The 20,225-nt window shown below is 48.4% G+C and overlaps 1 protein-coding gene across 1 annotated transcript in view; it reads left to right on the top strand.

Annotated features, from left to right (window-relative positions):
• Positions 1 to 20,225, top strand: part of PIK3R2 (phosphoinositide-3-kinase regulatory subunit 2) — a 205,807-nt gene that overhangs the window by 153,548 nt on the left and 32,034 nt on the right. The window contains exons 8-9 of the mRNA XM_082260724.1: positions 817 to 915; positions 15,791 to 15,971. Coding sequence (XP_082116850.1) covers positions 817 to 915; positions 15,791 to 15,971 — 280 coding nt within the window. The remainder of the gene's footprint in view (positions 1 to 816; positions 916 to 15,790; positions 15,972 to 20,225) is intronic.

Below are 20,225 nucleotides of genomic sequence, written 5' to 3'. Positions count from 1 at the left end.
ATATGCTGATCAAATGCTGCAGCCGATTGCCAAAAATTTACCAACAAAGCCTTCAATGAGAAGTTCATCGATCGACTTCTCATGAGGGGGAACAGCCATACATGGATCAAAATTCAGTCGGTACCTGCTGAACCAGCCAAATTTAGGTCTATGTATGGCCAGCTATAGTGTGAGCCAACTTCCACTGTAAGTGCCACGCAAATAACAAGACTTGCACTATATCTCTTGTACCTCCCACCACTTGCATTTCTATGTAGCACACCCTAACAAACATCCACTGCCCTTGGGTAAAAACTGAGCTGAAAAAATCTGTTACTATTTTACATGCTCCCTGCAACTGTTCTTTCTACTGCTAACACAGGCTCCCACTTTAAGATAAATGCATCTGTCATGTCCCAAGGACACATCCACTAACTCTGAATGGATAATGGGCTGTTATTACAGGCTGCTGTTGCTCAGAAAAAACATTATTGGTTGGAATATTTAATAGGTATTTGTTGCAATGGTGACAGACAGGAGAAGTGCATACCATAATCCATCAATTGCTCCTTCATAAAACATTCCTTATCTTTAGTTCCACATTAACACTGTATCATTTTCATGCACTCCATCCAAAATTGTTCAAGTTGAGTAATTCTCCAATTTTAGGTAGTAGTCAGTAAGCAGCAGATATTTGGAAAGACGGCTTTGGATTTTAAAGAAAAGGGAAAACTAGATGCATATTTTTTGATGACCTGTTCTCAATTATAAATATACAGCATAATATTAAATGGACTATACTAATTTGAAAAAATTTTGCTGTTTGCATTACTTCAGGGAAGAGGTGAATGATATACTCCGAGACACACCAGATGGGACATATTTGGTGAGAGATGCTTCCACCAAAATTCAGGGGGAATACACACTTACAATCAGGTAACCATATGCTTTTGTGACAATAACATGCTTTAAATATTAATATGCGTTTTGTGTTCTGTTCATTACACTATTTCCTATAATGGTTCTGTTTGGAGATACTGTATATGGGAAATTTGGAAAACATTAGGATTTTGGTCCATGTCCAACAGTTTGCAGTGTTTAGCTGCCTCAAATTGGCTGCAGTGGGTATAAAACAATTAGGCTCCATGTACACGGGACGCTGGAAATGGCCGTTTAGGAGCAGTTGGGCGTTTTTTTTCAGAAGCCCCTGAACGCAGCTCCATGTTATCTTATCTGTCTATGTACACATGGTCGTTTACAGTCATTTGCAGGCAGTTGCGTTCAGGGACTGTTTTTAGAACGCAATTATTTGCGTTCGAACGTGTGTTTCCCGGCGTTTCAAACGCAGAAACGCCGCCGAACGTGACTAAGCGTGACTGTACGTGATGAACCTACGTTCAGCCATGTTATACGTTTTTTTTCTTCCATTCAAAATCAATGGTTCCCTATGGGAGCCTATTGATTTGAATGGAAGTCGCACCGCAAGTCGGATCCGACTTGCGGCGCGACTTGCACTGTGAGAATCTTGAGGGGGAACTCCACGCCAAAAATGGGGAAAAAACTGCGTGGGGGTCCCCTCCAGGTTCCTAACCAGGCCCTTCGGGTCCGGCATGGAATTTGAGGGTAGCCCCACGCCGATAAAACGGCGTGGGGCCCCCCCCCCAAAATCCATACCAAACCCTTATCCGAGCATGCAGCCTGGCAGGCCAGGAAAGGGGAGGGGACGAGCAAGCGGCCCCACCCCTCCCTGGACCACACCAGGCCACATGCCCTCAACATGGGGGGTGTTGGTGCTTTGGGGCAGGTGGGAGCTCTGCACCCCCCACCTCAAAGCACCTTGCCCCCATGTTGATGAGGACAAGGGCCTCATCCCCACAACCCTGGCCGGTGGTTGTGGGGGTCTGCGGGCAGGGGGCTTATCGGAATCTGGAAGCCCCTTTTAAAAAGGGGGCCCCCCAGATCCCGGACCCCCTCCCTATGTGAATGGGTATGGGGTACACTGTACCCCTACTCATTCACCACATAAAAGGCAGTGTATGGAAATAACGACAGGAGACGTTTTGGAAAGTTTATTAAAAATCTTCATCCGGTCTTCTCCCTCTCCGGTCTTCTGCTCTTTTGCTGTCCTCTCTTCTTGTCTTCTCCTCTCCGGTCTTCTGCTCTTTTGCTGTCCGCTCTTCTTGTCTTGTCTTCTCCTCTCCGGTCTTCTGCTCTTTTGCTGTCCGCTCTTCTTCTTCCTCCGGTCCTCCTCCGACGACGTCTCCGGTGATTATGCCGGTCTCCGGTCTCTGCAGCTTATTATATAGCCATTAGGGGCGTGACCGCCAGATGACGTCATCGGGAGGCCCCACCCCCTCATGTCACAGATGACGTCATCTGTGCCATGAGGGGGCGGGGCCTCCCGATGATGTCATCGGGCCACGCCCACAATGGCTATATAACAAGCTGCAGAGACAGGAGACCGGCATAATCGTCGGAGGAGGACCGGAGGAAGAAAAAGAAGAGAAGAGCCGAGGGCAAAAGAGCAGAAGAGCGGACAGCAAAAGAGCAGAAGACCAGGAGAGGGAGAAGACCAGAGCAGAGAAGAATAGATGAAGATTTTTAATAAACTTTCCAAAACGTCTCCTGTCGTTATTTACATACACTGCCTTTTATGGGGTGAATGGGTAGGGGTACAGTGTACCCCATACCCATTCACATAGGGAGGGGGTCCGGGATCTGGGGGCCCCCTTGTTAAAGGGGGCTTCCAGATTCCGATGAGCCCCCTGCCCGCAGACCCCCACAACCACCGGCCAGGGTTGTGGGGATGAGGCCCTTGTCCTCATCAACATGGGGGCAAGGTGCTTTGAGGTGGGGGGTGCAGAGCTCCCCCTGCCCCAAAGCACCAACACCCCCCCATGTTGAGGGCATGTGGTCCAGCCTCAAATTCCATACCGGACCCGAAGGGCCTGGTTTGGAACCTGGGGGGGACCCCCACGCAGTTTTATTTCCATTTTTGGCGTGGAGTTCCCCCTCAAGATTCTCACAGTGCAAGTCGTGCCGCAAGCCGGATCCGACTTGCGGTGCGACTTCCATTCAAATCAATAGGCTCCCATAGGGAACCATTGATTTTGAATGGAGGCAGAAAAAACGCTGCTAAAAGCAACATGGCCAAACATGCAATAACGCAAATGGAAAAAGCTACTGAAAGCACGTTTAACAGCTGCTTTTTCCCGGCGTCAGAAATATCAGAAATAGCTTTGCAGGATGTTTTTTCTAACGTCCCATGTACATGGAGCCTTAAATGTGTCTTGAACCAGGGGAAAAAAAGCGTTCCCTTTTTGTTGAGCTATAGAAATAAATGTATAAAATTATAGCCCTCTGCGTCTGTTGACAGTCCTTTTCTTGAAAACACTCTAGTAGTACACCTTTCTCTACTTCTGTGTAAAGCAATTCTCAATAGGTGATGAATTACAAGTTGCAAATCCTATACTAGGGATGCTAAAGTCAGGCAGACCTAAAACCTGCCTTCTAGGTAGGTAAGCACAACAGGCAATGAAATAGGCCATGGTCAAAAAACCAAGACAAGTATGAGTCAAGGAAATGCTACAAGATCATGCTTCCAGGCAGTGCTCCACAGGCTTAACAAAGTGTTGTACCGATAAGAGCTCTTCTCTTCAAGAAAAACTATACTGTTCTTGTGTGAGACACAACCAATTTTATACAGGCGGGTTCATCTTAGAGTGCCCTGGAAGCCCTGAAACAATAGGCTCTCTATTGTGCAATTTAAAATTCACCTAAGGACTAGATAGCCAGGAGTTGCAGCATGTCTGCACTAAAGTATTTCATTGGTTGCTAGGATGTGGGCAGGCCTAGCAACTGACAACACAGTGAGGTGTCATGTGGGGCGGGCTTTGTTGGGTTGCTGGACTCTCCTTAGCATGGTGGATTTTCAACCCAGCACTGGAGTCAAAAAATCCCTTTCCAAAGTTTTCATGATGAATGCCACCCTGTCCTGCTATGGAGCTGTCTAGGATTGCCACCTCATCCCTTAAGGCAAATAAAGCATTAAGTGAGTTTAATTACCAACTTAATGTGCCACAGAACCTGTGTAATTATTATGTGTTCAATTTTAAAGGGATAAGGTGGCAACCCAAGAGCTGACATACAGTATATCCCCTCTTAAGTGAAGGGAACTTCTATCAACATTTTGGAGCTCAGAGAAATGTGGGTTTCCTTTAAAGTCAGAAACCTCTTTTCTCTGTCGCTCATTAACAGACGTAGTCCTCATTGATTCAACACAACTCGGGTTATGCTGCCCTCTACAGGAGTAGGACTAGACAGGAAAGAAAACATTCTGGCCACACCTTAGGGGCAGTCCCAGAGGGTATATCCTCTCTCTCTCTGCTACAGCAAATCAGTTTTTTTCTGTCTAGTTAGGAGTAAGGACCTAGATGCCTTGCTAGGATCTTCGGTCCTGGCAGGATTTTTTTCTTAGAAAGATTTTTTAGACAGCTTTTTTCTCCAGTGTTCCTGTGAGATCTTCAAGCAAGAAAGCTGGAACTGGGCGACGGGCTGGATGTTGAGATCCAGTGGTCACCCCAGTTCAGCCTACGAGCGCGTGCAGGCCATAGCTCCGCGCTGGGTCGGCCGCGACATAGTCCCACTGGACGGGGACTGACCCTGCGAGTTGAACGTCTCGCTTAAACGCCAATGACCATGAGTCACTGCGTCCGTATTGGTCGACAGCCCTCCCACCCCGGTGGAGAGGGGTACTGTCAGGAGTTGGCGCCCATCTGGTTCCGGTAGGGTGAGTAGTAGGTTCCCCCTTTCCCCCTGACGGGTCTTGTGGTGAACGCGGGCCCCTCTCTGTAATGGTAAGGATGGGTCTCCCCTCTATCCTATACAGGTCACAGATCCCCCTATTGGAGTGTGATTTTTGTGAACAAGAAACCAGGAGGCTTGGTTTGGGAGCTGACAATCTAATTGCAAAAATGTTTAAATGATTGTAGTCAGTGGCAGTATTAGAACATTACTGTGATAGTATAAGGTATCCTACCTGTCAGAAGCCACAGGGCGATGTCTATACATGTATACTGCATTCCAGATCATATTCCTCCAGCTAAGCAGATGCCTCCCGACGGCCACGGACCGCATACGGCCCGCCAGGGTCCGGTACCGCCGGCCACGCTGATCACCATGAGGGTGAAGGTTTGTGAGGCCGAGAGACTCCCGCAAACATGCCGTTATTCGGTACAGGCCGCCGCCATTGTCTGGTAGATCGCACGAGGCCGCCATTTTGGCGTAGCCTCGTGTCTCCAGCATGGGGGCGGCCATGTTTGAGGTGACCCAAACACCTCGTGGAGCTAGGGGAGGCGCCGGAAGGCGTACAGAGGGGCGGAGCCGCCTCCTTTTTCCCGGGAAGCCACCCAAAAGACTTCCTGTCTGTTCTAGACAGCGCTGAGACAAGTTGCATTTGAAACTCTGAGCATCAAGTGGTGAGCCTTGAGGTCTATCTCTCTCTCTCGCTCTGTAGGGGTCCCTAAGCAGGTAACACTGAGGGGCTTTGTGGCGCTGGGGGTCTGAAAAAAAAAAAAAGTTTTATTTTTTGGCAAATTGATTTTTTCCGGGTAGTATCTGGAATTATCATGGACCCTGCCACACAGGTACCCCCACCTGTTTCCCTCGAGGGGGCCACGGGACCCGCCAGTGCACAGAGTATGGATGCATTTACAGCAGTTTTGGAGTCTTTGGTGGCTCGGGTGGAGACGGCCTGTCAGGAACGGGGGTCAAGAAAGCGACCCCCGCCTACCCCTATATCATCTGATACTTCAGATTCAGATTCTGAGATAGTCATTGCAGCTGCAGGTCCCTCTGCAGGGGCTGTTGTCTCAGGTAAAGTTCCCTCAGACAGTGAGGAGGACGTTCATGCTTCCGCCATAATTCAGGAAGAAGCATTGGTGGACGCACTAGTTGTGGCGGTTCGGGAAACCTTAAGACTTGAGGTTTTACCGGCAGAGGCAACTGAAATAGAGATTCCCTTTGGTACTAGCAAACCCACCAAGACGGTGAAGGTTTTTCCTTTACCCAAGTGTTTTGGTAATAAGATTAAAGAGGAATGGGAGCATTCTAAGCGTACCTTTACTATTTCCAAGCGCATTGCTAGACGCTATCCGTTTGAGGAATCCCTCATTAAGAAATGGACGGTACCACCAGTGGTGGATCCACCTATTTCCAGACTGAATAAAGCCACGGTTATTCCAGTGGAGGACGCTTCGTCCTTTAAGGATTCGGTGGATCGGAAGGTAGAAGCGGAGTCTCGCACTATCTTTTCCCTGATAGGGTCAGCCTTTAGACCAGTAATTGTCATTGGTCTAGTTTCTCAGACATTAACGGAATGGGCGAGATTGGTGCGCCAGGACCTGAAGGGGAAAGATATCCCCCAGGCAACATCTGATTTGATGGAACAGATTATACAAGGACTACAGTTTGTCTGTGACGCAGCCTTGGATGCTACCCCCCTATTAGGGCATGCATCTATGTCAGCGGTAATCCTCAGACGTGTGCTGTGGTTAAAATGCTGGTCAGCGGACCTAGGTTCCAAAAATACCTTGGCGAATCTCCCCTTTCAGGGGAATCGCCTATTTGGGGCCACCCTAGATGAGATCATTAAGGATGCCACTGGGGGCAAAAGCACTTTTTTGCCACAGGCTGCTAAAGCTAAAGGACCTCGTAACAAGCGGGGACCTTTCTTTACCGCCCATAAAGGGTTTGTTCGCTCTGCTGGAGCAAGCGGGAAGGGCAAAACTCCTCTAGGAGGGTTCAAGAAGGGCTGGTCGGACAAACAAAAGACCGACTCAGCTAAACCTGTAGCAAAGGATTACACAGCCTGAAGGTGCGCCCCCACCCGGCTTGAGGGTGGGGGGACGTCTTCACCGGTATTCAGAGCATTAGATCGAGCATCGACCACTGCTACCGGTGCGATTCTTCCCTTCCAACATTTAAGTACTACAGGGAGCGGTAGTTACCGTTCCCTGAACAGATCATTTTCTTTACCTTTTCCAAAGATTAGCCTCAGTTCCCCACAAGAATCGGATCCGGTTGAAAAGACAGACCAAGGAACCTCTAGCCGGGTGACTTCGGTCCCTAATGTTCAACCAGGAGAAATCACCACTCCTGATAGGAATCAGGTGTCTGATAAATGTGTGGGAACAGAGAACGATCAGACTTTGTCGGATTGCCGGGGCCAGATAGCTCTAGGGCAGCCTGGTTCGGATCCAGTCAGCTCCAGTTGTCCTGGAAATTCTAGGCTGGCCTCGTCAAGCCGGTCTGGCCGACTTGGACATGTTGGTCGCGAACGCTCCTTGGGAACTTCTTCTCAGGGAGTGTCTGCGGTCTCAAGGACCGATCTTCCATTGTGCTTTACAGTCGCTGGGTTTAATGGCCAGGCCATTGAGACCCAGGTACTGAAGGACAGAGGGTTGTCAGCTTCAGTTATTCCTACGCTAATTAAGGCAAGGAAAGCGACTTCCAGCAAGGTCTATTATCGCACATGGAAGACGTATATCGCGTGGTGCGAATCTTTAGGATTTCCTCCACGTACCTATTCGGTGACCCGAATATTGGCCTTTCTGCAAAAGGGGGTTGAGCAGAAACTAGCCTTGAGCACCATCAAGGATCAGGTTTCAGCATTAGCAATCTTCTTTCAGAAGCCTTTTGCTACTAAGTCCTTGGTGCGGAATTTCATCCAGGGGGTGCGGCACCTGGCTCCACCAGTCCGCGCGCCCTTACCGCCCTGGGATCTTAATTTGGTTTTGTCGGTTCTGCAGAAACCTCCCTTTGAAAACATCAGGGAGATTCCCTTGCTTACTTTATCCCAGAAGGTGGCCTTCTTGGTGGCTATCACTTCTGCACGCAGGGTGTCAGAACTGGCTGCATTGTCATGCCAGTCCCCATATTTAGTGATTCATAGGGATAAGGTAGTTCTTCATCCTAAGCCATCCTTTCTTCCAAAGGTGGTTTCAGACTTTCATCTGAATGAAGATATTGTATTACCTTCCTTGTGTCCTCAGCCCAATCATCATCGGGAACATGCGTTGCATTCCTTGGATGGGGTTCGGGCAATCAGGGTATACCTGAAGGCTACGGAATCGTTCCGTAAGACGGATTCTCTCTTTGTGATCACGGATGGCCCCAGAAAGGGGTTGCCTGCATCTGCCGCGACTATCTCCAAATGGATTAGACAGACGGTGGTACAGGCTTATTCTATTAAGGGTCGGAATCCTCCGTTCCCTGTTAAGGCGCACTCCACTCGAGCGCTCCGTACTTCCTGGGCCTTCCGCCATCAGGCGTCAGTGGTCCAGGTATGTAAGGCGGCCACCTGGTCGTCGGTACATACCTTTACAAAATTTTATAAGATTGATGTGATGGCATCGGCGGATGCCTCATTTGGCCGCAAGGTTTTGCAGGCCGCAATTTGAGGAGACCGGTGGTCTACCTCGAGGGGTTTTTTTTCTGTTGGAATTTTCTGTTGAGTCTCATCTTTGATTGATGAGCATTGAAAACTTCTAGTTGGCACCGGTTGGGCCTTCTAGATTGGATTTGATTTCCATTTTCCCACCCCTCATTTGTGGTACTGCTTTGGGACGTCCCGAGTTGTGTTGAATCAACGAGGACTACGTCTGTCAATGAGCGACAGAGAAAAATTGATTTTTGTAAAATCTTACCGTAAAATCCTTTTCTCTTAAGCTCATTGACAGACGTAGTACCCGCCCCTCTGTTTTTGAGTTGGGTTGGGTTAAATTCTCTAAACACTGCTTTGTGACATAACTGATTTGCTGTAGCAGAGAGAGAGAGGATATACCCTCTGGGACTGCCTCTAAGGTGTGGCCAGAATGTTTTCTTTCCTGTCTAGTCCTACTCCTGTAGAGGGCAGCATAACCCGAGTTGTGTTGAATCAACGAGGACTACGTCTGTCAATGAGCTTAAGAGAAAAGGATTTTACGGTAAGATTTTACAAAAATCCATTTTTGCAAGGACACCCAATGAGAATCCATTTGAAAAATTCCACAGCTGCGGCCTACATTAATCATACTTTCTATGGCAAAACATTACATTCCAGCTCTTTCCACTGTCCACATCCCAGGCATTAAAAATTGACAGGTAGGCCTTTGCAGTCATCAGCATTTGGATGGGGGAATGGCCTATTAAGCCCTTTGCCACAGGTGGGGGGGGATGCCAGATAGTAACACCTTCGCAGCTAAGGGTAAAACTAATCGAAATGCCTAAGCACAATTTTGCAACTTTGACGTGTTCGTAAAATCATACATATCTTCACAACTACTTTTTGCATCTATGTGGATTATTCCTTGTTTTTTTTTCAGGACAAATTGGGCTTTCATTTGGTAGTAAATGCTAATGGCTATCTCCTGTTTGTTTTTTGTTTTTATTATAAAAAGAAAAACTGGCCCAAAATAGTAAGAAAAAACAATATTTTTTTTAAAAGTGTTGCTGTATATTTCTTGGTACTACCATAACCTACCATAACCTTCCACCAAAGAACAACCCAAATTCAATTCTGCTGCTCCCGACGATTGCACTAATGCCACATATGTGTATGTTAGTTGTTGTTTGTACCCTTAGTACAACACACTGCCACGGATACTAATTTGAAAAAAAAGATTCTGTCCAAAAAAGAATACTGACCTTCGACCCAAACACTAACCCTGGCACTGACCTAGAGCAAACCTTAATCTAGGTATTTTGTTTTTCCTGTGCAAGGAGAGAGAGATACAATGTATCTCTCTCCTCCATTCACAGAGAAAGAGAACACAGGGGCGGGCTTTACAGTGACCGATCACTGTGATGGCCAATCAGAGGCTATCACAGCGATCAGGTGACCCAGAATCTCGAGTTTCGGGTCCCGCTTTTTCGTATGGGGCCTGTGGCTCACGGTGAGATCCCGGTCTCTGTGCTGGGAGCGTGCCATACGGCGCACCCCTAGCACAGAGAGAGATGTGCACATATGCACTCATTAAAAGGAAAATCCTATGGACTGATAGAATAGAATTGACAGACTCTCCCTCTGCTAATTCTATTCATAAGGCAAATTCAAACAATAACTTCACATCACCCAACAAGCCGCAGCCATAGATTATTAAATTATTTTTAATTGGCCATGTGAAGTTAAATAATAAAATGTAATCAAGCAACAGCAGGGTGTATCAGATAGATGTAAATTGGATCCACAGCGTGGAAAAATAACATGTGTAGAGGACTAATATTAGAATATCAACCAACTTTTTTTTTTTTTTTTTTTTAATTCTGTTTATTAATTTAAGCACACAGAAAAACAAGGCCATAAGGGGCATACCCCGGCCAACAGACAAACAACATAACCCCAGAAAAACACCCACCCTAAACATCCCTCAACCACACTGCTCAGCACCGTCAATCAAGAAACCACATTAGAAAAGCAAACAAAGTCCTTGACAGGAACAATATTCCCCGTTCTCTCTCCCCATGGCCCCACCAAAGTTCAGGCCATGTCAGGCTCAGAGGCCCGCTCGTCAACCGTGGATCTGGAATCCACCCAGACCCGCCAGACCTTTTCATATTTCTTAGGGCAATTCCAAACCAAAACGAGCTATCCCAAATGTCCTCCCAGTCCTCATCATCCAAACCCTCCTCCCCCGTGCTCCACGCCGCCCGCAGTCCCGTTAACCCAGCATGAACCGAAGGTAACAAGGCCCTGTAAATGGTGGAGAGCGGCTGACGCATACCAGGGTCCCATAACTGAGACTCAAAGTCGCTGCGCTCCAGACCAGCCACAGGTGAGAACTGCGCGCGGTAGGCATGGCGGAGTTGGAGGAACCTGAAAAAGAAGGAGTTGGGAAGTTGAAATTTAGCCTTGAGGTCATCAAATGTAGCCAGAGCCCCGCCAACGCTGATATCCGCCAGGGTCTTGACGCCCCTAGCGGCCCACAGGGCTGGGTCCGGGATGGACAGGAATTCCACCAAGTGAGGGTTGAACCAGAGCGGAGTGTCTGGAGACCAGCAGGCCAGCTTCCGCTCCGGCGCAACCACCAGTTGGGTCCATACCCGCACCACCACTCGCATAGCCGGGGTCAGAGGGGGATAGGAAACTCTCAGGCCCCGGTACAGGGCATTACGAAGAGTCTCGTAGGAACCCACATGCGCCGCCTCAAGGATAACCGAGGAGTTGGTGTCGTCCGACAAAAGCCAGTTATGAGCCTGATTGAGCATGGCAGCCAAGAAGTATGAGTAAAAGTCAGGGCAGGCAAGCCCCCCCTGTGTCCTGGGCCGGCGGAGGATCCGTTTATTAAATCGAGGAGGTCGAGAAGACCACAAAAAGGTGGAAATTACGGAGTCTAATTGGGCAAAATAGGACTTCGGAATCCAGACAGGGGAATGCCGAAGAGTATAAAGGAGGACTGGAAGAACCTTCATTTTCAACAAATTGATCCTGCCAATCAGGGACATGGGTAGTTGGGACCACGCCCGCAACCGTTGCTTACACCAAAGTATCTTGGGCTGCATATTAAGTTTGAGAAAGTCCCTGGTGTCCGGAGAGATATAAATACCCAAATATTTAACAGTGCGGGTCAACCGTAGCGGGGACGCCGGGTCCCATAAGGCTAAGACTTATCCCAATTAGTGCGCAGGCCAGAGACATCAGCGAAGGAGGCCATAATACGGAGAGCCTCCGCAAGGGAAGGGCCAGGATCCGCAAGAAAAAGAATGAGGTCATCCGCATATAGAGCCAATTTTTCCACTATAGGGCCAACGCGAATCCCCTGCACCCCCGGTGCCCGCCTCAGGGCCACAGCCAGCGGCTCCATTGCTAGGGCAAAGAGGGCCGGCGACAGCGGGCAGCCCTGTCTCGTTCCCCGCCTGATACTAAATGGAGGCGAGAGCTTCCCACTCAATTTAATACAAGCCGTGGGCGCACTGTAGAGAAGGCTGACCCAACGACAAAAAACAGAGCCAAAACCAAAGGACTCCAGGACTTGCATAAGGTAGCGCCAGCGAACCATGTCGAAGGCCTTTTCAATGTTGAACGACACCAAAATCCTCGTCGCGTCAGCCGGAGGCGGCAGCTGAAGATGTGTGAGGACCCTTCTAAGATTGATGTCCGTGGATTTGCCCGGCATAAACCCGGTCTGATCAGTGTGTATCAGCGTTGGCAGGACTCTCATCAACCTAGTAGCTAGCACCTTTGTGAGTATTTTCAGGTCACAATTCAACAAAGAAATGGGCCGGTAGGACGAGCAATACAGCAAATCCTTGCCCGGCTTAGGCAGAAGCACAATATGTGCCTGGTACATACTGTCAGGGAGGCGGTCAGATTCCAGACATTGGGAGTACAGCTGATGCAGTTTGGGGGCCAAGACCTCCGAGTGCACCCTGTACCAATCCCCAGGCAGACCGTCCGGGCCCAGCGATTTACCGCAGGGGAATAAATGGCAGCCATGATTTCTTGCAGCTGAAGCGGCTGATCCAGCTCCGCCGAGCTGCCTCAGATAACACCGGGAGGTCCAACTCCCCCAGCGTCTCCAGACAGGGATCCCCGAGGGCCAAGGCCGGATCATCATAAAGGGCACTATAGAAGGAGTGGAACTCGGACAAAATGTCCTCCTGGTCAGTGACCAAGTGCCCCTCCCGCGTCTTGATCTCGGGAATCACCGTCTGGGAACACGTGTCTGCCACCAGATTCGCTAGTAGCTTGACATTCTTGTCCCCCGCTTCAAACAACCGCGCCCGGAACTGTGCATGGTCCAGTTGCACCAGAGAGGTGTAGTGTAACCGCAACTCCTGTCTGACAGACGCCAGCGCAGCATAGGATGCATCGCCAGGCTGCGAGGCAAAGTGAGCCGCGGCCGCCATCTCCTCCTGCCCCAGCTGAGCCGTGCGGGAAGCCGCCTCTACCCGTACCGCCTTGATACAGGAGACATATTCACCACGGGTAACGGCTTTGCAAGCCTCCCACACCAGGTCAGTCGGGGCGGACTGATCATTAACGGTCCAATATTCAGACAATTTAGCAGACACTCGCTCTTGTATCTTAGGCTCATGCACCCAGTGAGCTGCCAGCTGCCAGCATCCCGGCTGGCGACCGCCCCCGGGGCCACACAAACCTCCAAAGGAGAGTGGTCCGAGAGGCCGGCCGGGAGGTAGGAGGCCGCCCTGACCCAAGGAAGAACCAAACAAGAAATCAATGCGAGCCCCAGACTTATGCGCGGGGGACACATGGGAGAAAGCCCGCTCCCGGGGATTGCGCCAACGCCAAAGCTCCTGGAGACCAAAGGTGTCCGCCCAGGTGACCAGGTCCAGATGCGCCCCCCTCGAAGAGTTGGATGCATCCAGATCCCCGTCTAGAATGGCATTGAAATCCCCGCCCACCAGGAGATGAGGCACCTGGAGAGGAGCCAGCTTAGCAAAAACAGTATAGAGAATACCAGAGTCAAAGGGCGGAGGAGCATAAATATTGACAAGGGCCCAGCGAGTAGCGTACATTTGCAATATTAGAATGATGTACCAACCCCCAGGATCAGTAATGACCTGTTCCACAGCACACGGCAGAGCCTTATGGAGCAGAATGGACACCCCCGCTAGAATACGAGGAATAAGTGGCATGGAACCCTTGTTTTATCCAGGCGCGTTTAAGAGAAAGCACCTTAGCACCCGTCAGGTGCGTCTCCTGCAGGAACAGGATTGTGGGCTTATGGGCCGTCAAATATTTAAACATCAAAGACCGTTTGACTCTGTCATTCAACCCCCGCACATTCCAAGAAATAAGTTTAATGGGAGAACCCATGATACCTTAATAACACATATGGCATAGCAGGATAACACACACACAGTACAATATTATTACCCAGTCAAGCGAGCAGAACAGCGGCCCCATGGGGACCCATAGGGAGAGAGAGACTTGTGAAATCCGAGAGATGTGGTAGTACCGAGCAGTCTGAAAAAGAAAAAATGAAAAATAAAAAGAGAAAAAACAGAGCACCGAACCGTGCCCAACAGTAAACTCCCGACTGACCAGCATTACCCCAACAACTAGCTAGACAGTTTAGACCCCAAACTTGCGACAGAAGTCAACTGAACTACAGAGTTCTCAGGGAGGCCCCGAGGTGCGTCCGTATCTGGGCAGTGGACATAGGTTTGTAGCAACCCCAAAACTCAGAAAACAACCCAGAGGGAAGGGAGTGACCCTCAAGAGCTCCGATGAATCCAGAGGTAATCCAGCAGAAGCATCCAAAACAAAAAAGGAGGGGAGGAAGTGAAGCCAAGGTGCGGAGTGGTCCAGGGGGTGTGAGGGGGGGGGGGGAAGAAGAAATGACAGTAACCAAGTCCAGCGCCCAGCCACAGGGGGGCAGGGTAAACAGGGCAGAGACCCCCTCCCTCAACCGCACGGGGAGCACAGACAGTCCGGGGGGCATAATAAACAGAAGCAACAGTACAGGCCATGACCAGGCTCCACGAGACCGGAGGGGGGGGGGGGGGGATGAGGGAGGGAGGGGGGGGGAGGAGAGGCCGGGCAGAGGGCACAGGTGTGGACAAGGCAGGGAGAAATCCAAACATCAATGCAGGGATTCACAGGCAAACAGGCCTCAGTGCAGGGTCAGGATCCAAGCGTCAGCATCTTCAGGGGCATCAAAGAACTTCACAGAACCCTGATGTTGCACTCTAAGGCGACTAGGATAAAGCATAGAGTACTTGATTTCCCGTTACCTGAGTCTGCGGCGGACATCCGTGAATGTTCTCCTCTTTTTCTGCAACTCAGCGGAGAAGTCCGGGTACAGGTGAATCTCAGAATTCTCAAAGGGGAGAGTGGCATGCTTCCTGGCTTCACTCAGGATGCGATCCCGATCCCTATAGTTGAGGAACCGCACAAGGAACGGTCTGGGAAGGGCGCCAGGTATCCCCCGACCCGTTGGGACCCGATGAGCTCTTTCCACCACATATGTAGGGGAAACCTCGGTAAGGGAGAGCAGGGATTTAAAGAAGGACTCAGCAAATTCTGCAGGGCGGTCCCCCTCGGCCCCTTCAGGCAGGCCCAGCACCCTGACATTGTTCCGCCGCTGGCGGTTCTCGGCATCATCCGCTTTGGCAAGAAGCATAGCAACGGTCTGCTGCAGGGAATGGAGGGACTGAGAGTGCTGGGTTGAGGTGTCCTCCGTGGCTGAGATCCTAGTCTCAGTCAGCCTGCCCCGGATCTTATCAAGATCGGCCCGGATGAAATTGCATTCCTCAGCCAAATGATCTATGCGAGCCAAAAGAGAAGTCTTACTGTGCTCGATGGCCGTGAGGATCATCGCCATGTCGCTGCCCTGCGCCGCCGGTGCCGGGGAGGGAGAAGCCGCCCGATCAGAAGACATCTCTAGTGTGTCCAGCAGCGTGCGGAGCCGATCCAAGATAGCGTCGGGACACTAGGCCTGCGGGGGATCCGGCTTCTTCTTCGGTGCCGCCGCGGAGGGTTTGGACCTGGACGGCATCCCAAAACGCACCCTAGGAGGTCCGGGAGAGGAGGGCACCCCGAACAAGTAGAATTCACCGCTGGAATCAGGATAAGAGGTAAGGATGGCACAGGATTCACCGGAGCTCTCGCAGCACACGTCTGTCTCGCCCCCCAAATATCAACCAACTTTCAAGATTTAATAAGTATACCTTAAGACTTGAGTCAAAAAAATGTTTTCTCCATTGTCTAACGTAGCTATATTCTGTATTATTGTCTTAAAAAAAAGAATATATACTGTATGTATGTATGTATTTATATATCTATATCCTATTAATATTTTATTTCCAGGAAAGGAGGAAATAACAAACTGATCAAGATTTTCCATCGAGATAACATGTATGGCTTCTCTGAACCCCTAACATTTACATCAGTGGTGGCCCTTATTACACATTACAGGCATGAGTCCCTAGCTCAGTACAACCCTAAACTGGACATCACACTGCTATACCCCATGTCCAAGTATCAGCAGGTTTGTAATCATTTGCCTTGTTTTTTTTTTTGCTGCCTGTTACAGAGAAACTATATATTGCTGTTGGATCGATTTTACTGTAGTTGACCACCGGAAGGTTTTACCCCCTTCACGACCAGGGCATTTTTGGCTGGTTAGCACTGTGTTGCTTTAACTGGCAATTGCTTGATCACATGACACAGTTTGAAAATTAAATTTTTATCATTTTTTCACACAAGTAGAGCTTACGTTTGGTGATATTTATTCACCACTGCGTTTTTAAATTTGTTTTGCTATATAAACAGAAGAAAAAAATGAAGATTTTGAAAAAAAAACATGTTTTTCTTTATTTCTGGTGTAACATTTTGAAAACAAATAATCTTTCTTCATAAATGTGGCCAAAATGTCGTCTGCTACATTTCCTTGGTAAAAAATAACCGAAATCAGTGTACATTATTTAGTCTGTGTCAAAGTTATAGAGTCTACAAATTGCGCTATATATATTTGAAAATTTGATAATTCCTGATGTACTGAAGGTCTATCTCATTTCTCTGGGTCCTAAAATTCCAGGACAGTACAAATACCCCTCAACTTACCACCTTCAAGTCTTCAGAGCAGTGGGCTTTATGCTGTCTCTCTTCAGGAATAGGACTAGGCGGAAACCTTTTTGGTTATGTCCCTGGGACATTGCCAATTTTTTCTGCCTAGTCATGATTAAGGACCTGCCTCTCTGCTTGGATCTGAGGTCATGGAATTTTTTCCTATTTAAATGGAGTTTTTTACTTTTTCTTTCTTGTTTTTGTTCATGTGTGAACTACAATCAACTGTTCCTGTGTACTACAATCAACAGCCAGACTGGGCAACAAACTGGATATCCTAGATCCTTACGGTCTTCCCAGTCTGACCTGTGAGCACGACCCAACTACTAGCTCTGCGCAAGGTTGGCCGCGACATAGCCCCACTGGACGGGGGTTGACCAGTAAGCGAAACACCTCCCGAGGTCGCATAGCCCTGGTCACGACAGCAGTCACGACCAGAGTCGCAGCGTACCTCAGGCCGCAGCACCCCCATTCCATGATGGTGTGGTGGACTGCTGAGAGCCCGTCTGGTGACTGATATGGTGAGTAGTGTTCCCCTCCTTACCTGCGGAATTGCTGGGGTGGTCGCAGGCCCACCCCCGGGGATGGTAGGCCCCTCCCTTGTCCTTCCTCCCCCTTGTGTTTTACCCCTTCTCTCTTGCAGTGTTCCCCCCTGTGTAGGTGCCCTCATCGTTCCCCTGTCCCCCAGCCCCTTTTAGGGGCAGGGGTGAATTTGGGTAGGAGGGCTGCATGGTGCTGGGCCGGAGGAGCAGTGGGTGATGCCGCTGTTGGCCCCCTGTAGGGGGTGTCCATACCAGGGTGTGTGGGGGGGTCCCTCCTTGGGTCTGTGAAATTTTCCCTGGGGTCCAGTGTCCCGTGCAGTGCCGCATGGTGCAGACATTTTGCTATTGAATCTGTATTCCCGGCTTCGTCCGCCGTTTGTGTAGTCCAGCGGTCATGCTTTTGGTTTCCCCCTAGATTTTCAATGGCCATTTTCCTGTAGTCTGAGGCAGTGCTGAGGCTGCGGGGCCTCTAGTGTAAGGTCAGCGTTTCCTCTTCCTCTTTCCAGCAATGTGACAGACCCTTTTGGGGCTCTCCAGCTCTGGTGGTGAGTCTCTGGGGGGGGTTTATATCCAGGTACATCGATGATATCCTCATATTATGGGGGGGCACCATGGCCCAATTGGAGGAATTTCTCTGTGAGTTAAATCAGAACGACATGAATATCAGGCTGACCTATGTCTATGATATTGTAAAGATTCAGTTCCTTGATCTCAATATCAGTTCAGCAGGAGGATCTTTGACGACTAACACCTACAGAAAAAAGACAGCCGCCAACACTTTATTAAATGCCGAAAGCCACCACCCCAGATCTCTAAAAAATGGTATCTCTGTTGGACAGTTCCTCCGCATCCAGCGGAATTGCTCTGATTTGGAGCAGTTCATCAGGGAGGCCACCTCACTATATGGAAGATTCAGAGAGAGAGGGCATCCCCATCGCATCTTATAGAATGCCAAGAAAAGGGCTCTACAAACTGATAGAAATGCCCTACTAATAAAGAAAACCATGAAAAATACCAAAACAGACAGGGATAAATCGCAGGGTCACACTAGATTTATTACGAAATTTGGCAGACAATGGAAAAATGTTCAGTCCATTCTTCAGAAGCATTGGCACATCCTTACATCCAAACCCTCCATTTCTAGAATCACGGGACCAAGGCCACTTATGGTGGCAAGAAGGGCCCCCAACCTGAGGGACCTTTTGGTCCACTCTGAATATAAAATAATTGGTAAGGGTAATTGGTTGACAGATGTGCCAAGAACTTCTGGTATGTTTCCTTGTGGACATTGTCAGATGTGCCCTTTTGTTGAAAAGACCCGTTCCTTCTGGAACACACAACATACTAAAACATTTGAGATTAAAAGGTTTATTAACTGTTCATCATCTAGAGTTATTTACTTGCTTGAATGTCCCTGTCAGAAATATTATATAGGTAAAAAAAACGTCAACTGAGGGTTCGTTTTGGCAAACATCTTAGGGATATTATAAAATCATCAGACATAGACAAGGAAAAAGCTAAAAAACTTAAAGAAAATCTGGTTGCTTTACACTTCAGGGACTATCATGCAAGTAAGACAGATGGTTTAAAAATAATAGGTATCTTTCTCCTGGACTTACCTCCAAGAAGAGGGGATTTTTTACAGGAATTTGTTGCGTAAGGAAAAATTCTGGATTTACAATGTTAATACTTTGGTACCCAATGGGTTAAATACAGAGTTTAACTTAAACGTTTTTCTTGATAACTAAGGCTGGCCAAAAGTAAATATATACTATATCTAAATTTTAGTATTACTCTACTTCCTGTCTAAATCCAAGCACCACTATTAGATCTTGGTGTTAAAGACAACTGCATTCCGGGTATGTGTATTACTCGTCAGAGGTGGTATGGGGACCTTCAAGTGATTCTTCTTATATCTTTCTTTCCTTACCTTTCCCTGCCTTTTCTTCTTAGCAATTTAGGGTCTCTAGGTATCCTTCCAACATTGTATACTTTCCTTTTAGACGGATACAGTACGTATTTTATATAATCAAGACGCGGTGATTTTTTGCCTTTGACTGTGTTCATCATAGTTAAAGACTCTATCTCAACTTTTTTATTATCCTACATCTTGTCTAAATTGAAGAAATGCCACTAGATCCTAGTGTTAAGGACAACCGCACTTCGGGTATGTGTATCACTCTTCAGAGGTGGTATGGGGACCTGCAACTGTTTTTCCTCCTGTCTCTTTTCTCATCCCTTCTTGCCTTCTCCATTTGGCAACCCGGGATCTCCAGGTATATTTTTAATATGATATATTTGATTATCTGTCAGATATAGAGTATTCTGTATAATCAAGATTTGATGATTTTTGCCTTGGACTAGCTTCCATATTTGTCCTCCCTTCTCTTGTAATACTGAATACCTACCTCCCCAGGTAATAGACTGAGCCCAGGGAGAGATATATACTTTAGATCTCTACCCAGTTTGCATCTGTTTGTCAGTTTAGTGATTCTTATTGTTACATTTCTTCCTGCTTCATACATGATCTTGAGGTGCAGGAGTATGCGAAGTATACTTTGCTCTCTTCCCCTCCTGTTCCTCATGATCCTTTGCCATGTCTCATCTCCTGATTGACTCATCTGTGCCAGTTGCTATGTGGTCTATCACTATGTTGCAATCCTAACAAATCACTGCGGGGGAGGGAATGTCTGAAATCCATTGAATTACACAATATAAAAGGACGTGTACATCTCCCCTCCCCTGATCCGAAGAAGTTTGCCGAGTGGCGGAAGAAACGCGTCATCCAGTGATGGCTGTTACTCCCAGATCAGGCAGGTGTGCTCTGAGCTGCTCGTGAAGCCTTACAAACTGATGTGTGTGGAGAGACACTGACCAGCGGTAGCTGCCATACTCACACTTTATATTGGAAAAAGGAGAAGCCAGCTCATGGGATCACCCTCTTCAGCCTCGTCTCCCCTTGTTAACACAGATACTTCATTTGGACACTGTGAAACTGGCTTCTAAGTTCTTAAATCACCAGCCTGGATGCAGTCAACTTTGGAACTTCATATTGGGGGCACAAGTGACAAGAAGCAGTGAGTATTACACTCCCCATGTTTGGGTGATATAGTATTATCCTGCTTAGGCTCCCC

This window comes from Pelophylax lessonae (genome assembly GCF_965119305.1).
Source record: "Pelophylax lessonae genome assembly, chromosome: 1".
NCBI lineage: Eukaryota > Metazoa > Chordata > Amphibia > Anura > Ranidae > Pelophylax > Pelophylax lessonae.
This window is presented reverse-complemented; position numbering and strand designations above follow the sequence as displayed.